At 36.4% G+C, this 21,674-nt stretch overlaps 1 protein-coding gene across 1 annotated transcript in view; it reads right to left on the bottom strand.

Annotated features, from left to right (window-relative positions):
• Window positions 1-600: 600 nt before the first annotated feature.
• Window positions 601-21,674, bottom strand: part of LOC132133501 (AT-rich interactive domain-containing protein 3B-like) — a 31,460-nt gene continuing 10,386 nt past the window's right edge. Inside the window, exons 3-9 of the mRNA XM_059546355.1 lie at window positions 19,052-19,126; window positions 18,101-18,173; window positions 4,459-4,642; window positions 4,086-4,336; window positions 3,465-3,752; window positions 3,285-3,374; window positions 601-2,447 (exon numbers count right to left, since the gene is read on the bottom strand). Of these exons, the coding sequence (XP_059402338.1) occupies window positions 2,287-2,447; window positions 3,285-3,374; window positions 3,465-3,752; window positions 4,086-4,336; window positions 4,459-4,642; window positions 18,101-18,173; window positions 19,052-19,126 (1,122 nt within the window). The 3' untranslated portion in view covers window positions 601-2,286. The remainder of the gene's footprint in view (window positions 2,448-3,284; window positions 3,375-3,464; window positions 3,753-4,085; window positions 4,337-4,458; window positions 4,643-18,100; window positions 18,174-19,051; window positions 19,127-21,674) is intronic.

Below are 21,674 nucleotides of genomic sequence, written 5' to 3'. Positions count from 1 at the left end.
CAAAATCTCTAGTCTGTTAATGTGAATTGCTATTTTAAGCAGATGCGTAAGTACATATGCATGCATTTCATTATTATATGCACTTCCACTCATCAATCTCATCAGAGCCTTTAATAAGGATTAAGAAAACAGATCTACAAAATTAGATTGAGGTGTGGACGTAATCGTTTGATTTCGGAAGTAAAAGATAGATGTACTGCCTCTTGGTGTTTTAAGACATGAACTGCAGCTTTCCTTAAAATTTATTTCATATGCTTTATGTTTGTATCACAAAGATATATATATATATATAATTTTTTTTTCAGTTTCAGTTTTTGTTAACTAGAATAAAACATGGTGACCATGGTGTCACATTTCAAGTCCCCCCAAAATAAAAATGATAAAAATAAAATCTTTTATTTACATTTATATTTAAACGTTTTATTTTCAACTATATTTGTTTGTAGATTTTATATATTAATTTATAACAAAAAAAGTGGGCTAAATAACATTTACAATTATATAAACAAACAACCGCGATGAAAGCAATTAACTTTACAGTTAAGCAAAAAATAATCATATTTTACACAAAGAAAAAAAAACCACAATAAAAAGAAAAAGTTTCATCAGATCAGACTTTAATTTCATTGTGTAAAGTTGCATATGTCCATACAGTGAGGTCATCAAAGAGGATAACAAACACATGGTCTTTGGTTTTCAGCTATGTCGTTATCTGAAGAATATAGAAATTAAAAGTGTCTGTATCCCAGCAGGTCCCAGGGTCAAGCAAATGCAGGATTTCTATTTTGTTGACGAGGCTAAATCAGCATGAGTATTTGAACAAGCCTTGATTGCTACTGGAAGTGTATTGGAAGTACTGGAAGACAGTTTTTGTGATAATCAATACTTCATGGATATGCATTTAACTATCTCACACTGCCGTATTAATGTTGTTCTGCCTTTCAATGAGGTATTTTGCAAATTCATTACCTGAGAGATTGTTTTTGCATTAAAAGACAGCAGTACTTCTGAGGTAATTCAGTGATGTACTGCAGGCATTGAACTACATCCGAGGTAAAACCTGAGTGAGGTAGCTATTTCAGTCCCACACTGACTGACATATATCTAGTGTCATTCGTTTCAGGAGCAAGACTGAGTCTAGGTTCTGAAATAAAAATTTAATGAAGAAAAAAAAAAAAAAAAAAAAGGTATTTCCTGAGAAACTTGCTTTCCAATATGGAAAGATACGTGAGGTCTGAAGTTCGACAACTAAAAAAAACAAACATCCAATCTTCCTTTGATTTGAATGTTATCCTGCTTTTCCGTGACCTGGTTTGTTTTAAAGAACTCGTATGCGCAGCAGAGTAGAAGAATAGTACATTAATCAAGGCCCTTATATTTACGAGCCTGTACATGATCGTCCAACGCACCGAAATGATTGACATGCGCGACACAAACAGTGCGTGTCCACATAATTTCCTTTCAACCGTACATTGTCTTGTGTCTGAGGTAGAGAAAAAATCTTTCAACCAAACTGTTGCCTGTAAATATGTCTAAATAAGATCAAAAAAACGAAAACTCTCAGCTGTGTAAAATGCAGTTTCAAACTCAAAACTCTTTTCAAATCATGAATATTTCTGTATCTAGAAGCTACAAAACAACGGAAATAGAAAACAATAATATCAAGTAAATAATTTTAAAACAAGGAAAAAAATAATATCCGTGACCCCTTTTCTTACCAAACCAACTTTGCAACACTTGATGGGGATTGTAGCGCGTTTAAAAATCCATCATATTAGATAAAGAGCAACACAGCAGTATCATAATCGATCCTGAGTCTTTTAAATTCACTGCAGATGAGGTAAATTCAGCAAACTTTAAATAAGAGAATTAATAGACAGCAAAAAAGAGAAAAGGTGTCAACCACAACCTCACAAATGTGGCTTTGGCAGAAGGTGATTTGATCATGCCATGATTGCTTTGCAGATCTCTGTGAGTGAATGTAAGGCATGATTACACGATCACCGAAGTGTTTACACTCACGACAGCACTGAGATTAAGACAGCTGAGGTATTCTGTTGAATCAAACATCTCTAAAAACCAGTCTTCTCAGTCCTGAGAAAACATCTTGTAGAGAAGAGCAGGTGGGGTCTGTGATGAGCTTTTAACAGCTGATGAGTTTGTAAAAGTGTGTGTGGTCCTCCCTTCACTGGAAGGAAAACACAGCTGTGGTTTGTGCGGGAGGCAGACTGGGATTTGCTGTGTCGCCTCTGGAGACTGTAGTTTGGACTGACTGGCTGATGACCGTTAGGGTGACCCTCCTGTGGCCGGATCCACAGAGTCGGAGCCCTTTGAGGAGGAAGAGGAGGAGGAAGAGGGGACACCGGGACTGAGGGTGGAGGTCTGGCCTGCGAACATGGCTGTGACAGCGGTGGGAACAGCTCCAGCCTTCTGAGCATACAAGGATCCTGTAAACGGTATTAAAAACGCATTCATTCATTTACTTCACAGAATTATTTCTGTTTTATACACTATTGTTCAAAAGTTTGGGGTTAGTAATTTAGTTTTATTTTGAGAAATTAACAATGCAACCTTGCTGAATAAAAGTATTAAAATGACTATAAATAAATGTTACAATGTAATGTTTTTTTATTATTATGGTTTTCACAAAAATATTAAGCCGTACAACTTTTAGTTTTCAACATAAATATCAAATGTTTTCAGCAGCAAATGAGCATGTTATAATGATTTCTGAAGGATCATATGACACTAAACACTTTTTATCCATCACAAGAATAAATTACATTTTAAAATATATTAATATGGAAAACTGTTATTTCAAAATAATACCCTCCAATATTAAATCTATCCTTTATTTTGGTCACTTCCAGTAGTGTATCCACTTCCAAAACCTTTTTTTTTAATCTCACTGACCCAATTTTTTTAACTGTTGAAAAAAAAACCCAATAATAATAATTATTATTATTATCTTATTGCAATTTAATGCCAAGTTAAATAGCTAGATTAGAAAACCAGGGCAGCAATTAAACAAAAAAACGTAAATTTAGGACAACCTTTCAGTTAAATCCCAAAAGGTAAAATTTTCATTTTATTGGATAGCTTCAAATTTCAAGTGTATAATGAGCTACATAAAACTCTTTTATTAGGATTAATATTATTATTATATTAATATTACTTTTATGATCTGGAACACTTGTAGGCTTATTGGATGTGGATTTAAGTTTTTTTTTTTTTTTGGACAATATTAGATAATCCCAGACATGCACGAATACAATAATACACACCTGTGTAAATAATCCCATTGACCTCCACAGACACATTGATGCTTGCCGAGCCATTAGAAGAAATGCTGAGAGACAGGTCCTGTTTGTCCTCTGAAAAAAACAAGATCCAAACGTCAGTGACACTCGTCTCACTTTCGGAGTCACTGCACATGTTTTGAATAAAAACGTCACAGAACTCACCGCGGGTGCTGGTGTTGGTCATCCGCAGGTTGGCGGGGTTCACCTGTGATGCCATGGCCAGCAGGTTTTGTTGGAAAGCCTGCTGCAGTAGCCTCTGCTGCTCCTCCGCCAGACGCGCCATCTTCCTCTCGGGCCCCTCCAGCGCCGCGGCCCCCGCGCTCATGCCGGTCTCCAGCCTCTCCCTCAGCTGCTCCAGGGTGGCGGCGCGTGCCAGCTGCTGCTGATGCCCGAGAGCCAGGGCTAGGGGGAGTCGACCTGGCAACATGGAGGCTGGACCGTCCTCTGGGACTGAGGAGAACAACAAAACGCTTCAAATCTTGAACTGAATCTGTTACTATATCACAGATATAGGTTTAGCGCTAACCAGTCTAAAGAATTGGGGCGTTTCCATAAAGGTTTTTCAGTCTGATTATGGCAATCAATCCAATTCTAAATGAATGAACTGTGTTTAAGTAAATGTAGCTAAAAGAATATGGCTCTCTGTCTCACCACTAGAGTGTGCAAACACACCAAAAGTCTAAAGATGATGTGTAATGTTTTTCTTTTTCCTAAACAAATTATTCAGGGAAATTCTCTATTCTCTTGAGCAGCAATGATTATCTCATTAAAAAGGTCGCAAACCTGTGGCTTTCTTCAGGCCAGGACTGGGGGTGGCCTGCAGTCCGTTGTGTCCCGTGGCTTGCAGGTGCATCTTAGGAGGAGAGAGGAGGTGCGAGGCCGAGGCACTGGGGGAAGGGGAGAAGCGGTACAGGCTGTTGCTGTATCCTGGGCGACGGCCCTCTCTTCGGTTACTGTCGATGGCCGCCTGCAGCTCTCCAGGGGAACTCAGACCCTTCTTCTCACACTCGTATGGGTACAGGTACTTCATATACCTGCAACAGAATATCAACTACTTCAGCTTACTATGCTACTTCATTTAAGTAAAAAAAGAAAGTACTGAAGGTAAATGAACGTGTGTAGATGTTTGTACATGGGAAAATGCAATTAATCATACTGTGTTCGCAGAGTGAAGGCGGCGCTGGTGATGGAGGTGGGCAGGTTCAGGCCTTTGGTGATCTCCCTCCAGATCTTCTTGTTTATAACCTCCACCAGACCTCCCTTCTCAGTCACCAGCTTATACAGCATGTACAGATCCAACACCTGCTTGGCCATGATGGGGATTCGATTCACAGGAGTACCTAGAGGAAACAGAACGGACAGGAACAGCCGAGTTTAAGTTTCTATTTTGTGAGATGGGAAATGATGTATTCATTATGTTATGGGCTTTATTAATATCGCTGGTATTAAGGTGTTGACTGTGGGAAGTGGCCATTCAACACAGTAACTATGCTAAATGATGGTGTGATGATAGGAATTGATAAGCTGAAATATAGAGATGCTACCAGAAGCCTGTTTCTAGCATGCATGTGCATCCGTACTGCCCACCCTCCAGTGAAAAACGGATTGAAGTGATTGAGTTTTTAATCTGAGAGCAATGAGTTGGTGTGGGTAGGCAAAAGCAATGAAGCTCATTTGAAGGGATTGCAGCAACCAAAACTGCACACACACACGCACACGCTGTTACAAGTGTGTATACAGAACAGGATGGGAGGGGCTTTGAGCCCCCATAACTCCCCCACCCCCCCATACCATACCACACTGGGTCTATTCTGGAATAAAACCAATTCATGTAAGTGTGTGTGCTTTGTGAGAAGTGGGGGTTTAAACATTCTTGGTGATTTAAGGTCAGGATTATACCCTAATTTAGCCACTCCATTCTCATTAACATGGATTCACATGAACATAGATGGACACCTGTGCACAAAACAAATATATATAATATATTATATGCTATATATATATATATATATATATATATATATATATATATATATATATATATATATTATATGCTATATATATATATATATATATATATATATATATATATATACACACACACATATCATACATATATGGTATACACACACAACATTTTAGATTAAAAATGGTATAAAATGTATATAAATGAATAAATTGGATACACATTTAATATATAAAAACAAACAAATTATAAATACATTATATTTATATATACAAATGATACATCATGCAAATATAGATTTATTTACTCACACATACATGTATATAAAACATTTATGTAAATAAAACTTATCTAAATTATGTCATTTGTCATGTAAATATTTACACACACACACACACACACACACACACACACACACACACCTGTATTGTATAATTAAGAAATATAGGCAAATACATTTTATATATATATATTTCTTCCTATTGTATATAAAGACTTAATTTGATAAAATATTAATTAAGAAATATATACACAATTATCTACATTAAAAAATAAATAAATTATATATATATATATAATAATTATTTTATTTGTATTTATATATATATATATATATGGTAAATGGACTGCATTTATATAGCGCTTTCAACAGACCACATGGCCATCCAAAGCGCTTTACAAGTTGCCTCACATTTACCCATTCATACACTCATTCATACACCGACTGCGGTGTCAGCCATTCAAGGCGCCATCCAGCTCATCGGGAGCAGCTGGGGTTAGGTGTCTTGCTCAAGGACACCTCGACACTTGGTCAGGTGGAGCCGGGGATTGAACCACCAACCTTCCAGTTTGTAGACAACCTACATGAACCACTGAGCCATATATATATATATAAAGCGCTTTGGATGGCCATGTGGTCTGTTGAAAGCGCTATATAAATGCAGTCCATTTACCATATATATATATATATATATATATATATATATATATATATAAATACAAATAAAATAATTATAATCATAATAAATATAATTGTAAAATTATAATATGGGGAAGTCATGGTCTAGTGGTTAGAGAGTTTGACTCCTAACCCTAAGGTTGTGGGTTTGAGTCTCGGGCCGGCAATACTACGACTTAGGTGCCCTAGAGCAAGGCATTGAACCCCTAACTGCTCCCCGGGCGCCGCAGTATAAATGGCTGCCCACTGCTCCGTGTGTGTTCACAGTGTGTGTGTGTGTGTGTGTGTGTGTGTGTGTGTGTTCACTGCTGTGTGTGTTCACTTTGGATGGGTTAAATGCAGAACACGAATTCTGAGTATGGGTCACCATACTTGGCTGAATGTCACGTCACTTAATATCAGAGGTGGGTAGAGTACCCAAAAACTGTACTCAAGTAAAAGTACTTCTAGAAATATTTACTCAAGTAAAAGTAAAAGTACTAGTCTTGAATAGTTACTTGAGTAAGAGTAAAAGAGTATCGGATAAAAAATCTACTCAAGTAGTTAGTTACTAGTTACTTTGGGTCATATATACTGAGCCTATTTTTATTTAGATATATAGATAAAATGTATGTAATGTATGTGTGCGTGTATAAATGTATATATTTCATCAGCCTTTACTCCAATTTATGTAATTTATTATAAAACCCTGTCTGTTTACTTAAGTAACAGATATAGGTGTCATGCCATAGCATATTTTTAATACGACTGACTTTATATTAAATGTGAATTTAACATTGAAAGTTAATGTGATATAAATATTGCTACTAATCTTTCATTGTTCAGAAAGAGAGCAAATAACATTTACATTATTAAAGATAATTTTCACTGACAGTCTAGATTTCATTGGTTGATTGGTTATAATGCGCAGCACTGTATAAATGCATCTATCTCTGGCTCAGCGCCAGCAAGCAATCACAGATCTGAATTTAGCAGCTGATAATATGACTCGCTGAACGTACTTGCACCAGTGTGATTGTATTAAAATTAATAAAACGGCTATTTTTTGTCTTTTGGAAGCTGCATTCAACTTGACTCCCCTCTGTTATAAGCCACACACGTACAACAAACTAATGTCACAGTGGTATCGTGTACTGTAATCGAATGTAGCCCAAGTTATTACCTGTTAAACAGTAGACAGCACACGCGGTGTTCATCTAATAAGGATCTCCATCGCTAGCAAATAATAACCTTTGCAGATTTCAATTCAGTGCAGTTCCAGCCACGTTTTCAACGCTCTTTCTGTTCTTAAACGTTACAACTCCGAGTGAACCACTTCAGACGCTCAGCACGTGCGGCAGGGAACTGAACGACTCATTCAAACTGATTCATGAACCAATTCACTCGTTTGCCAATTGGTTTGATCAAGGCTTTGAACAGAATTGACTCAAAAGAATGAATCATTCGCGAATGGGCATCGCTCATTGCCCAGAGAAAAGTAGACGGCGCGTTTGGAATAAACTGAAGCATTATAACATTTATTGCATTAAGATAAAGTAACGAGAGGAGCGTCGCCCACAGTAACGAAGTAAAATTACAGATTTTTCCCCAAAAATTTACTCAAGTAAGAGTATAAAGTACCCATCTTTAAATATACTCCGAAAAGTATTCGTTACCCCAAAAAATTACTCAAGTAAATTTAACGAAGTAAATGTAACTCGTTACTACCCACCTCTGCTTAATATATAACATTTTAAATAAAAACACTAAAAAAAAAAAAAAAAAAAAAAAAAAACTTCTTCAATGTTCTTTACACATGTATGAAATATAGTCGCTTGTTTCAAACAAACACCAAATGTGTGTTTCGTGGTTGTTCGTGTGCTTCTTCTTGAGTTATCGGGATCAGAATGTTCTGTTCTTAAACCCCTCACAGCAAACAGCCATAAAGCATTCATTTGGCCAGTGTAATTTAGAAGCCCAGGCCTCTTAGTCAAGACCCAGCACCCCCTGGAGAGTCCGAGCAAGAGCTCCCTTTGAAAGGCAGTTATTTAATGCTGGGAATGACATTACTCATTCATCAAACAATCGCTGCTCAGATTCGAGTAAAAGGTTAGCACTAGGTCACTGAGCTCGAGATTCAGGTACAGGTCCACAGGAAATCGTAAGGAGCGATGGCATCTAGAGAGCGACCTTGTGACATGCTCCATAGCTGCAAAACCAATTTAGCTCAAACTCAAGAATGGAAAAGTCATTGCAAGCCTTTTGCTGCTGAAGAGGCTTCATTATTGATTGATGTGAGCTGTGCTACAGCTTAATGCTGAAGCATTGCACTCCTAATTGAGATCATGTTGTCTTCCTTCATACGTCTCAAGAAATAGCCAAAGAGACACGTCAGATGGGGTTAATGAAATAAAAGTCTGAGGTTGCAGGGATGCAAATATAAAATGCTTAACAGATCTATGAAAAGAGCAGTCAGAGCTTAACCAACTTAAATGTTCATAAAGACAAACATACAGAAACAAAAGCAGGCGGTTTCATACTTGATTCCAAAAAAAAAGGACAGAAACATTACTAGCATTGTTGCTTTAACACATTTACTAGTTGTTTAACTACTATAAATCAATACAATGCTGTCATTTTTTGCATGTAAATGCTGATTTTGTAGACAAAGCTAATCTGTTTGCTGAAAGGAAGTGGAAGCAATTTCTAAGTAATTTACTTTTTATCACACCATCTCATTTTATCCCCTCCCCCATTTGTTCTCTAGAAGAAAAAATAGGCCACTGAATCTGACCACTGCCCTAAATATATGAAGAAACAGCTGCCCACATTAAGAAGCCAGCGTTCTGAGATGAACCAATAAGGCACCCGAGACGCCGGGTTGGTGAAGGAAATTCCACTCTCTGACCTAAACAATGATTGCCATTCTTACTGTAATGCAGCTGTAGAAAGGAAGTGAGGGGGCTATAGGAAGTGCATGGTCTAACATCCGACGAAAGGTTCTGGATGCTGCTGTGTGGCTAGATCTTTTCTTTTGATAACCCGAATAATGTTTCAGTATTGCCAGATCACATTTCACACCAAAGTCAAGATAAAAGCGAGAAATTGCATTTTGCAAAAAGAAAATGTATACTTGTGCACCAATCATGCCCTTTTGCACATTATTTACGTCACAATTCTCATTACTGCAAAGTGCCTGGAAGGATTTTATGAATAATAACAATTTTATATATATATATATATATATATATATATATATATATTATAAATACATTTATATGGTTTCATTTGATGCTCATTACACAAATTTTACTGAAAAACAACTATTTTTTCTTAATAAATGCTACCATAACAAATTTATTTTACAAAAAAAAAAGTTATTTACATATGAATTTAATGATATACATCATCTTTAAAATTCATATTTTATTGCATTGCAATAATTTGTTAACTGTAATTTTTTTTACAGTAAATTAAATTCTGCCACTGTTATTTTAGCATCATGAAACTATTATAGTTATTTATATTTAGTCATTTTTACGAAGTAATTTTGTTGTTTTAACAATTTTGTTGTTTGTCATTTTTGTTAGTTTTTATTCATTTTTAAATTCAATTTTAGTTGGATTTATTTCAATACATCAAATTCAATTAAAATGAAAATGGGAATGTTTCTTTTCCAAATAACTGAAATAAAAGAGCTTAATTTTCTTTTATTTCAGCTAACATTTTATGAATGAAAGCAACAGTTTTATGGTTTTAGTCAACTACAAGGATCGTGCATTGTCAAGAAAATCTTAAAAACAAACAGATTATTGGGGGGATTCACCAAAACGTTCACCCACAACATCCTTGAAAACAGGAAACTAACAAACTAACGGATCGAGGGCTCAGTGCAAGACTGTTCCTCTGGGGGGCCGTGAACATTGACGCAAAGAGAGAGGGATAAGGAAAGAGTTTTTGGGGGATCTTTCTGACTCTCCTAAATAAATCTGTAGTCTGTGGTTACAAAAGAACGGAGGCACTCGGGTGGGAAAGAAGCAGCCCATTTCAAACCCAGGATGTCATAAACAAGCTTGAGGAGACTAACAAGCCTCAGGAGTGACGAGACAAATGCTCCAAACAGGACATGCCACACTTAATATGAAGTCACACAATAAAGGCCGTGCTCACGTATAACCTCCTCCCTGCTAACTATAACAGACCCAGCAGCTGTTTGCTATGTCGACAATAAATTAAACTGGACGACAAATGCTCTTAGTCATAATTCTAAAATGTTCTTTGTTACCAATGAGAAGCTACAAAACATTCAAATGGGCCAGTTAAATAATTTAACAAAGGAAGTGTGTTCAACATAAGTGGTAAATAGATACATTTATGAGACTATTACATTAGTATTTAGAATACTTGGTTCTGATTGGACAACTGTGACATTCTCATACATATTTGTGTAAATACTGTATAAAATAAGTACCTTCTTGCATCATTGCACACAAAAAAATGAATTTGTTTGTTCTTATATTTTAAATGCCATGTTAGCATCAAGGCTGTCATGTTATGATAAAAAAAATATATAATATAATATACTTATATAATATACTTTTTACTCTAGTCTACATAATTAAAAACTAGAAATAAATGCTACCAAAATTCTATACTACAACATACAGTATAAAAACATTATATTAATTCTGATATTTGTGCAATATTACAAGATATATATCCAATATGGACCAATATGATTCACTGAAAATAATAGTGATAGTCTACTTAGTAAACAAATATCTTTGGCTGTAAGATTTGTTTGGATGGGTCACATTCAAAAAAAGCAGATACACAAAAAACATTTTGTTCGTCTAATGAACCATTACTTGTCTTACTAGTTTTATTTGTTATTTTTATGATGATTATGATGACATCTTTATTTATACTGCCGGCCCATTGCCTAAATAATTCATGTTTTGGCTGTACAGTAATTATTTCACCATGGTTTTATCGATTACCTTTATGTAAATCCAGAGCATCTACAACGTTCTTACATTGTTGTATAAACAAGTGCATCAAAACTTAGTCAGCTCTGACCTATATTCTCAGTTTTAAAACTGTGTTGGTGTAAACTTTACTAGCTGGTTTTCTGCATTCCTATAATTTAATACGGCCCCTCTCTTTCTCTGCTCATTTTGTCATCATTTCCTCTCATCCATGCAATCCCCATCCCGCTGCTGTTCAGCAGTCACTCCATTGTCTTTGCTTTTCTACTTTCTTTTATTCTTCTAATATCAAAGGTGGGGCCCTGATTTTTATGGTCTCATTAATTTTCAGAAGAGGGACAGGGGCCCCTTAATCCACCTCAGCCACCCTGTATCTGATCCCCCAGGCCCTGAGCAAGACGGCCCCCTCGCAGCCCCCAATCAACACACACACACACAAACACACACCGAACATCCCCTCACAAAACTCCCCTGCAGCCACTGCTCCTGTCCTCCTCCCATCTTATCAAGTTTCAAGGGCTCTGATGTGGACAATACACAGGGCAGAGGCCGACTTTTATAGGTGTGTGTAAATTTAGAAAGATCAACGCTTGTGTATATATATATATATATATATATATATATATATATAAATAAGTGCTTTACTTATAACTATAGGGCTGTTCAAAAAATCAAATGTGATTTTCATGCACATCTCATCAGTAAAGCTGCTCCTGTTATTAGTAGTAAATCACCAGCACGTGTTTTCAAATCAGTGTTGTCAAGTCCACGGTTTTCCCGCAGAACTGGGTTACTTTAACACCGTTGCTGCGCGTTGTTTTTCAGGTCCGCGGGTTGAAGCACCCCCAATAATGTGATTTTTAGCCCCTGGAATGTGAATTTTCCTGAAGGAACCCCTCAGAAAAATGCGTATTTTACCCCCCAGAATGCAATTTTTAACGGAGTACTCCCCTGAAACGCAATTGGGCTAGTTTTGAAAAGCAAAGAGTAGGTTTTGTTGTTTTGTTGTGCAACCCTGATTCAGATTGAGCAGCATTTACTACACAAACCATAGTCCACTGACAAGCTTCAGAAAATCGTGTTCATAATTGGCAATGAATCGACTGTGATTTTGAAACATTTTGTGTAGCTTGTCAGTGAACTACAGCTCTGTGTAGTAAATGCTGCTCCATCTGAAAGCATACACAGGCGATTTACTACTAAAATCACAGGAGCGGCTTTACTGAAGAGATGCGCATTTTTTGCACAGCCCTACTTGTAACCTGGAATATTACTTTAAACATGCGATTTAAAGGCAACCAAACTTATTTTGGACATCAAACACCAAGAAATGTATCCAAAGCAAATTGAGGCACCATATTTTATGCTGTTTTTAGTGTACCAGAACTTTTATTTTGACACAAGCTCCCATTTTCCATTTTCATTATTTTTTGTTTAACAGCTTGGTTTAATAATTTATTAGACAAAATGTTAAACAAAAAAACAAAAAGTTGCTGTCTCAAATAATACATTTATGTTTATTTCACAGATTTGATTACGTTATTCATTGATACGGTTTTATTTTCTCAAATAATTCTCTAATTCATTAACTAAATAAAATAAGATTTTTTTTTTACAATTTTCTTGCAACTTATTTACTGGTATTTTTTTCTTCAAACTAAATTGTGCGGTATATATTGGTTTTATATTGTCCACCCTGCTCTCTAAGACATTAGAATTGACATCTGCCATTAAAACATCTATATTGGTCGACTACTAGAATGAAACAGAAGCAGAACGAGAGATGCTAGTGAGCTAGTCACTGATAACATGACACCACAGACCATTCAGACCAACACCAGACAACCGAATCAACAAAAGAAATGTCTGGTTGCCTTTCAAAGTTGCTGATTGGAAACTGGTCGCAGTCTATACAAAACCAGCTACTCATCCCAGACGAGTCGAGACACACGCTGAAACACTTTCAGGACTTGAATAACACCCAACCGTCATCCACAGAAGTCATTTTCACAGACTCCATCAGTCAAAAAAACATCATTAATCATGGATAAGAGGACCTCCGTGATGGACATTTGGTAAGATCACACTATTCCCCATCCCCCGCCCATGATGAAGTCTCAGCTGACAACCCCACTTACGCACACTAGTACGAGGTACGAGGGGTTTGATGGTAGACCAACACAAACAGCTCTCCATCTGGTTGAGTTTAAATCTGTGGTATGGGGTTAATAGCCCCATCAAGCTGTGTCGCTTAGAGCTTAGTCGGATGACGGCGTCAGACCCATCTTTCTGTCACAGTATGCTAATCTGAGACCGGGGACATATGACTCCACTTAACTAAGGCACGGTGCGATTCTGAAGGTCGGAACGTCATGAGCCCTCTCACAGGTCACGATTGAGTTTATCCGGAAATCGTACGGAGGTATTCCCACACGACACGAATTTACTACGATTTTACAAACTCTGACGTAAACGCAACGCTCTGACGTGACGTAAAATTACGTTTCGCGCCATTCATAAAAACATGGATTCCTAAATTATGGCCTGTTCTTGGTATATGTAGGATTGTTGACTTGTTTGAGGAAGGATCTTTAGTGTCTTTCGATAGCTTAGTTTCAAGCTATAATCTACCTGGACAGCACTTCTTTAGATTTTTGCAAATTAGAGATTACATATTTAGAGTTCTACACTTACCTCTAAATACTCTTTCTCAGTTATTGAGGAAATCCTTCTGAACCCTCCTCCATACAAGCTGATTACCTTTTTCTATAAAGCTCTATGCTTCTATGGTGCAGTTAGCACTTGATATCGAAGACTGACTTGGGAAAGAGATATGGGGGTGGTTATTCCAGAAGAGGAATGGGAGACAGTCTTGCTCCAAGCTAAAAGGCTCTCAGTTTGTAACGGCAAGAACCATTCAGCTTAGAATTTTGCGTAGAATACATTTAACGAAACATTTAAGACATAAATATAATGCAACTCATTCGCCGCTCTGCCCTAAGTGTAAGTCTAATATAGGAGATTATATTCACTGCATATGGAACTGTGACATGATTCAGGCTCATAGATCCAGAGCTGTGGCTCAATTAAATCTTTGGTTTGGATCTGGAGCTAGATCCTTGGTCACTTCTTCTGGGTTGTTCCTGTAGGCTCTAATAAATTTGAAAGACTTTTGATGCCAGGAAGAATCTACTGATGTCATGGATCAGTGATAAGCCTCCCTCCATCAAAGACTGGCATTCAATCATTAGGGAGATTATTCCTCTGAAACATTTGACCTGTATTATTGTTTCTACAGCAGATGCTTTTAATTGTATATGTACACCATACCTTAATTGTGTTTTATATATATATAAAACGCTTGTGTCGTTCCAAAAAAAGAAACAAAGACAAAGGACATGGCAAAGAGAATGGTTGAAAAGCAGAGAAAAGCATGGACTTTCTGTTCTTCATAAACAACTCTCTTAGGCAAGTAGCTGATTTATAAATTTCTGCTAGTTTTGCCAGAAATACTACGGGTATATTCATTCATAAAGCTAAACTGCAAATTTGCCACAATTCGGAATAACAAATAAAAAATAGAGCTGTATAATTTAACAATAATTACTATATAGAATATTCATATGCATAATATGTGGTTTTGTCATCTTCTGATAGGTTAGCTTCAGAAAGAATGCCAAATCGTCTCGTTCAACCGCACATTAATGATACATTAGGACTTGCGTTTACTGACCTAATAAACTCCTTTGGAGTCAAGCAAAATGTCACCGGGCCCACTCATCGTTTTAATCATACACTAGATCTAATTATATCGCATGGAATCGATCTTACTGCTATAGATGTTGTACCCCAAAGTGATGATATTACAGACCATTCATTTCCTTGTATCGTGCATGCTGCGTATAACTGATATTAACTATATGTCTCAGCGTTACCGTCTGGGCAGAACTATTGTTCCAGCCACCAAAGACAGATTCGCAAATAACCTGCCTGATCTATCTCAACTGCTATTTGAAAATACACATGAATTAGACGAAATTACTGACAACATGGGCACTATTTTCTCTAATACATTAGAAGCTGTTGCCCCCATCAAGTTGAAAAAGGTTAGAGAAAAACGTACTGTGCCATGGTATAACAGTAATACTCACTCTCTCAAGAAAGTAACTCGTAGTCTTGAACGCAAATGGAGAAAAACTAACTTGGAAGTTTTTAGAAAAACAGTATGTCCAGCTATAGACAGGCTCTAAAAACTGCTAGGGCAGAGCATATCCACAAACTCATTGAAAATAACCAAAACAATCCAAGGTTTTTATTTAGCACAGTGGCTAAATTAACAAATGATCAGACGCCACCTGATTCAAATATTCCACCAACGTTAAATAGTAATGACTTTATGAATTTCTTCACTGATAAAATAGATAACATTAGAAATACAATAGCGAATGTAGATTCTACAGCGTCTAACACTTCAGTTTCATCCATCGCACCCAAAGATAAACTGCAGTGCTTTACAAATATAGGACAGGAAGAGCTAAATAAACTTATCACTGTATCTAAACCAACAACATGTTTATTAGATCCTGTACCCACTAAATTACTGAAAGAGTTGTTACCTGTAGCCGAAGAACCGCTTCTCAATATCATTAACTCGTCGTTATCTTTAGGTCACGTGCCAAAACCATTCAAGCTGGCGGTTATCAAGCCTCTTATTAAGAAACCAAAACTAGATCCTAGTGTACTGGCAAATTATAGGCCTATTTCAAATCTTCCATTTATGTCTAAAATTTTAGAAAAAGTTGTGTCTGCTCAATTGAGCACCTTCCTGAATAAAAATGATCTGTATGAAGAATTTCAGGTTTTAGGCCCCACCATAGCACAGAAACTGCACTTGTTAAAATTACAAATGACCTGCTCCTTGCGTCAGATCAAGGCTGCATCTCATTTCTAGTCTTACTTGATCTTAGTGCAGCGTTCGACACCATAGATCATGACATACTCATAGATCGATTACAAAACTATACAGGTATTCAAGGGCAGGCTCTAAGATGGTTTAGATCCTACCTGTCCGATCGCTACCATTTTGTTTATTTAAATGGGGTGTCATCTCATTTATCATCAGTAAAATATGGAGTGCCACAAGGATCCGTCCTAGGTCCCCTTCTATTTTCAATATACATGTTGCCCCTTGGTAATATTATTAGAAAATACGGAATTAGCTTCCACTGTTATGCTGATGATACTCAGCTATATATCTCAACGAGACCAGATGAAACTTCCCAATTATCTAAGCTAACAGAGTGTGTTAAAAATGTAAAAGATTGGATGACAAATAATTTTCTCCAATTAAATTCGGATAAGACAGAGATATTAATTATTGGACCAAAAAACACCACACAGAATCTTGTAGATTACAATCTGCAACTAGAAGGATGTACTGTTAATTCCTCTACAGTCAGAAATCTGGGTGTTATATTGGACAGCAAATTGTCTTTTGAAAATCATATTTCCAATGTTACAAAAACTGCATTCTTCCATCTTAGAAACATTGCCAAGCTACGAAACATGTTATCTGTTTCTGATGCAGAAAAGCTAGTTCATGCATTTATGACCTCTAGACTGGACTATTGTAATGCACTTCTAGGTGGTTGTCCTGCTTCATCAATAAACAAGCTACAGGTAGTCCAAAATGCAGCAGCTAGAGTCCTTACGAGGTCAAGAAAATATGATCATATTACCCCAATTTTACAGTCTCTGCACTGGCTACCTATTAAGTTCCGTATCAGTTACAAATTATCATTACTTACCTATAAGGCCCTAAATGGTTTAGCTCCTGCGCACCTAACTAGCCTTCTACCACGCTACAACCCATCACGCACCCTAAGGTCACAAAACGCTGGACTTTTGGTAGTTCCTAGGATAGCAAAGTCCACTAAAGGAGGTAGAGCTTTTTCACATTTGGCTCCCAAACTCTGGAATAGCCTTCCTGATAATGTTCGGGGTTCAGACACACTCTCTCTGTTTAAATCTAGATTAAAAACGCATCTCTTTCGCCAAGCATTCGAATAATGTATCTCTTAAATTGTGAGTGTAGTTGCATCTGCATTTTTATTCTTTAGCTTGGGTTAAACTAATTTTACTTTGTTGGATCAGCAGCTATGCTAATGATGTCTCTATTTTGTTTCTATGTTTTGCCGTAACTAGGATTTACACAAGCTCCAGTCTGGATCCAGAACACCTGAGAAGAAATGATGCTGACCCTCAGAGGACCCCAGATGATCCTAACCTTGAATCAACAAACAGAACTAACAATTATTGCTACATGTGTGACTGCATCATATAATTACTATTAATTAATAATATTGATAGTTCATCGTCTAGCTGACTACGTCTTGTATTATTATTATTATTTTTTATTTTTTCTAAAATCCTGTCAAACGTGCACAAACTACTAGCTACTACTACATATTGTAGAAACATAATTTTCTGTAAAGTTGCTTTGTAACGATTTGTATTGTAAAAAGCGCTATACAAATAAACTTGAATTGAATTGAAAAAACATACGCCACGAATTTAAACCTACAGCCTCCTCATTTTTTGACATTTTTTTTTTCCTCACACGGTATGAGCTGCGACTATGCGTGCATCTGCAATTTGCTCCCAAGACAAAAAAATAAATAAATTGCCTGCAAGCTCGTACGACAGCAAAAATCACAAGGTGTATGCCCTCCTTAAGGGGGCAGTCTCCACGCTAGGTGTATGTGCCCCGATTAAATCGGTCATCACCAAAGAGTGACGCTACAGTGGAATCAATTATTCCTACAGATACTTGTCCTATAAAGACAAGATGTAGGTCCCTTTGGGAGGAAATTCATGTTTGAAATAGGATTAATAGAGCCCGCCCTACCTCGCTTCTGCATGTATGCAAAGAGGTCGTCGAGAAACTCCTTCCGGTTTGGGTCATTGTCCAGTTCGTAAAGCTGAAAGAAAAAAAAATTGTGAACAATTATTTAGTTAATCTTTGTAAAATCCTTTTGGAAACTTCATGTCAATTTCTTTGTAGACATAAAGCTACAGTTCTTAAGGTTGAACAAAAGCTCTTGTTTGCTCAAAATACGTAATTTAACATCAAATAAGGGCTGTCAATTTGTTAAATGTACAATACTTGATTAAATAAGTATATAATACTGTTAATTTGTTAATGGATAATTCAATTTTTATTTGAAACTCTAGATAAATTAAATATCTAATAAAAAAAAAACTAAAAATATGTACTGTTTTCTACAAAAATATTAAGCAAAACTATTTTCAGCATTGATAATTATCAGAAATGTTTTTCTAAACAGCAAATCATCATATTAAAATTATTTCTGAAGGATCATACGACTCTGAAGAATGCAGTAAAGATGCTGAGAATTCAAAGGAATAAAGTACATTGTAAAATATATTACAATAGAAAGAAAATTTTATAAATAATTGTAATAATTATAATAATAAATTCACAATATTACTGTTTTTACTGTATTTTTTTTCCAAACAAATGCAGCCGTGGTTAACAAAGAGACAAATACATAAAAAACACCCCTTACAGACCCTGAACATTGGAACATTAGTGTAAATGTTCTCTAATGTGTCAGACAAGAATGTTAGAGCCTAATAAGTGTATACTTCATTTTCTTTCTTTAAATAAGGACTGAATACACACATTAATTGTGATGAAAAACCTACAGCCCCAATCTATAACAAGTGTTTTCACTACATGCTACTGTAAAGTTAAATAATTAAGCAAAACTGGGTTTGTGTGCCACTGACAAAATGTGCAATGACTAAATGACCATTGCTTAGAAACAATGTTTACCTTGGCAAAGTCTCTAGAGGCCTCTGCTCGGCTTCTCCCACCCTCGCCATCCTCGTTCCAACTTGAATTTCCATTCTACAGGAAAAGAGAGAAAAACAATTAGCAAAACAATGTGACAGGAGAGGGAGACATTGCGGGCCACTGTTTGAACAGACAGAAAGTGAGTTATTGGGTGTCGGGAGTCAAGATGCACAAACAGGCTCCTGTCTGCATGGCGTTCCTTGACACTAACCTTTGAACTCCAAGGGTCGGTCTTGTGTGAACAAGAAGGGGTATGGAGCTAAAAACTGGATTACAGTGGACAGAATGGGTACAAATAAAAAAATACATATACTAAATATTACAATTAACAGTGTTAATGTCGCTGTTAAATGTAATCTCTATCAGTGATTTTAAAGAATAACAGAGTTAGATGATAACAAAAGTAATCTAAAGTTAAAAAAAGAAGAAATAAGAATTGAGAAATATCTAATATAAGCTGGCACACATCTAATATGGAGTGATACATGTAAAATCTGTAATATCAGCCAATAACCCATGTTACAGATACATGTTTTGAGCTCATTTGCTTGAAGGCAATCAGCTTTAGCACTGCGTCTCCTTTGTTACCCAGAGGCCCAGACCACAAAACAGTTATAAAATCTAATAGTCCCCCTGTGCACATGCCCTGTGCTTGATTACAAGTTATCCACTGTGGCTCCAGTATTCATTTACACAAAGTCTGAAAGGAAAAGGCAGAGTGGCAATAAAGCAGTTTACAGGATTCATCCACCGCCCCACTCTTTAATATGCTAAGTGAATCACAGCTGGGTAAGAGCGCGCTCTACTGCCAGGCCCTCTTCACATTTACAGCAAACACACAACAGCTGGGCCCGGGAGCAGGGACCCGGCAGGGAATCAACTACGCTGGCCATCCATGCTGTGTGGCATTGTGATGTGTCAAGTGAATGACCATCTACTGTATAACCTTGAGGGAATCGGAAAACAACAAGCACCCGTGTATTGAATTCCATTTTAAAAGGATTACGAGAAATCTCTGACTTCTACGGATTTCGCCCGGTGCACACGTCAAGCCAAATGGCGTCAACACGTGATCCGAATGCAAAACATTATCCTGCATCGAAGACACTGACAAGAACTGTGCAAGCTGTTATCAGGCTTACAGGTCAGGCTTTAGCCTTACTAATCATATTAAGGGAGAACTGATTGGCCAGTAGCCAAATTAGCTGAGAAGAAGCAGATGACCATCTGGGTCACCCAAAGGAAATGAAAGCCCCTTCCCCCATATTAATTCGACAGAAACCACCACCCTAGCTGACCATGGCAAATAATTACTTGGATTGAAGGAACAAACAAATGACATTGTACAGCGTTTGTCACATCTGAATGTTGCAAAAGTTTTCTTTTTTTTAAGTGATGCCACAGAAGTACTATTTTAGATCCTCAAAGAACCTCGGAGTAAACAGTTTTTAAAATATTTTTTTCTTAGTTTAAAGAACACTCTAAAGAACCTTTTTCCAGTATAAAGAACCTTTTGTGTGAAGAAAGTGTTCCACAGATGTTGAAGGTTCTTCACAGAACCATTGACACCAATAAAGAACCTGTATTTTTAAGTGTAGCTCACTAAAAATATTATTTTAGTGAAAAACATCAGTACGGGTGGAAACCACGGCATGAGTTTACTAGATACATGATATCCTAACAAAAGGTCGCAAACAGAGATCTTCTAATGTGAATATAAATCTATCATTGAGAAACCAGAGACATTAAATCAACAGGCAGTAATGCTATAACAGGGTGGGCTTCCCAAAGTGCTATCAACACCTAGATAGAATTGTTCAACTGAGATGAAACAGTAACCTCCCCTATCAAGCAGACCTCTTTGGGTGTTAATGCAAATATACCAGCATGCTGATAGGAATGGGTGGTAACTGCATTTTGATAAGTTAGAGATCATGCTGTGTGGGACAGTTGTGTCATCAGTACTAACCATGAGGCACTTGATTTCTTCTTAAAGCATTCTTTTACAACAGGGTTGGGCGGTATTACTATGTAAAGATTCTGCTATACTGTAAATCTGTAGTGCAAATATATAAGGACACAAAAATATAAAATGACAGTCTTCAAATGGTACACTTTCACTAGATAGCTTTGTTGATTATAGCTTTGTTGGGAGCAATTTCATTTTGATGCGTCACATGCATTTAACATAAATATAGGTCATTTACAGTCACTAAGTAACATTACAAAACACCAAATCATACAAATGAACTGAAGACAGAGGAAAACAGAATAAAAAGAAGAAATAAATGATAAAAAAAGACAGATACACTCAAGTTGCATATATATATATATATATATATATATATATATATATATATATATATCAAACCAATATCAAAACAAAAACAAAAAACAAGACATAAAAAAGGCAAATACAAAAAAAGACTTTAAAAAACAAAATCAAAGAAATACCCAAAACAATAAAAAAAAAAGATAGAGGAAAGTTCTCAAAAAAAAAAAAAATTAAAATCTGAGAAATACATTTTAAAAAGAATACAACAAAGTTCTAAATAAAAATAAATGAATAAAACAAACAAACAATCAAACAGAAAAGATAGAG

Source organism: Carassius carassius, chromosome 50, assembly GCF_963082965.1.
Source record: "Carassius carassius chromosome 50, fCarCar2.1, whole genome shotgun sequence".
NCBI lineage: Eukaryota > Metazoa > Chordata > Actinopteri > Cypriniformes > Cyprinidae > Carassius > Carassius carassius.
This window is presented reverse-complemented; position numbering and strand designations above follow the sequence as displayed.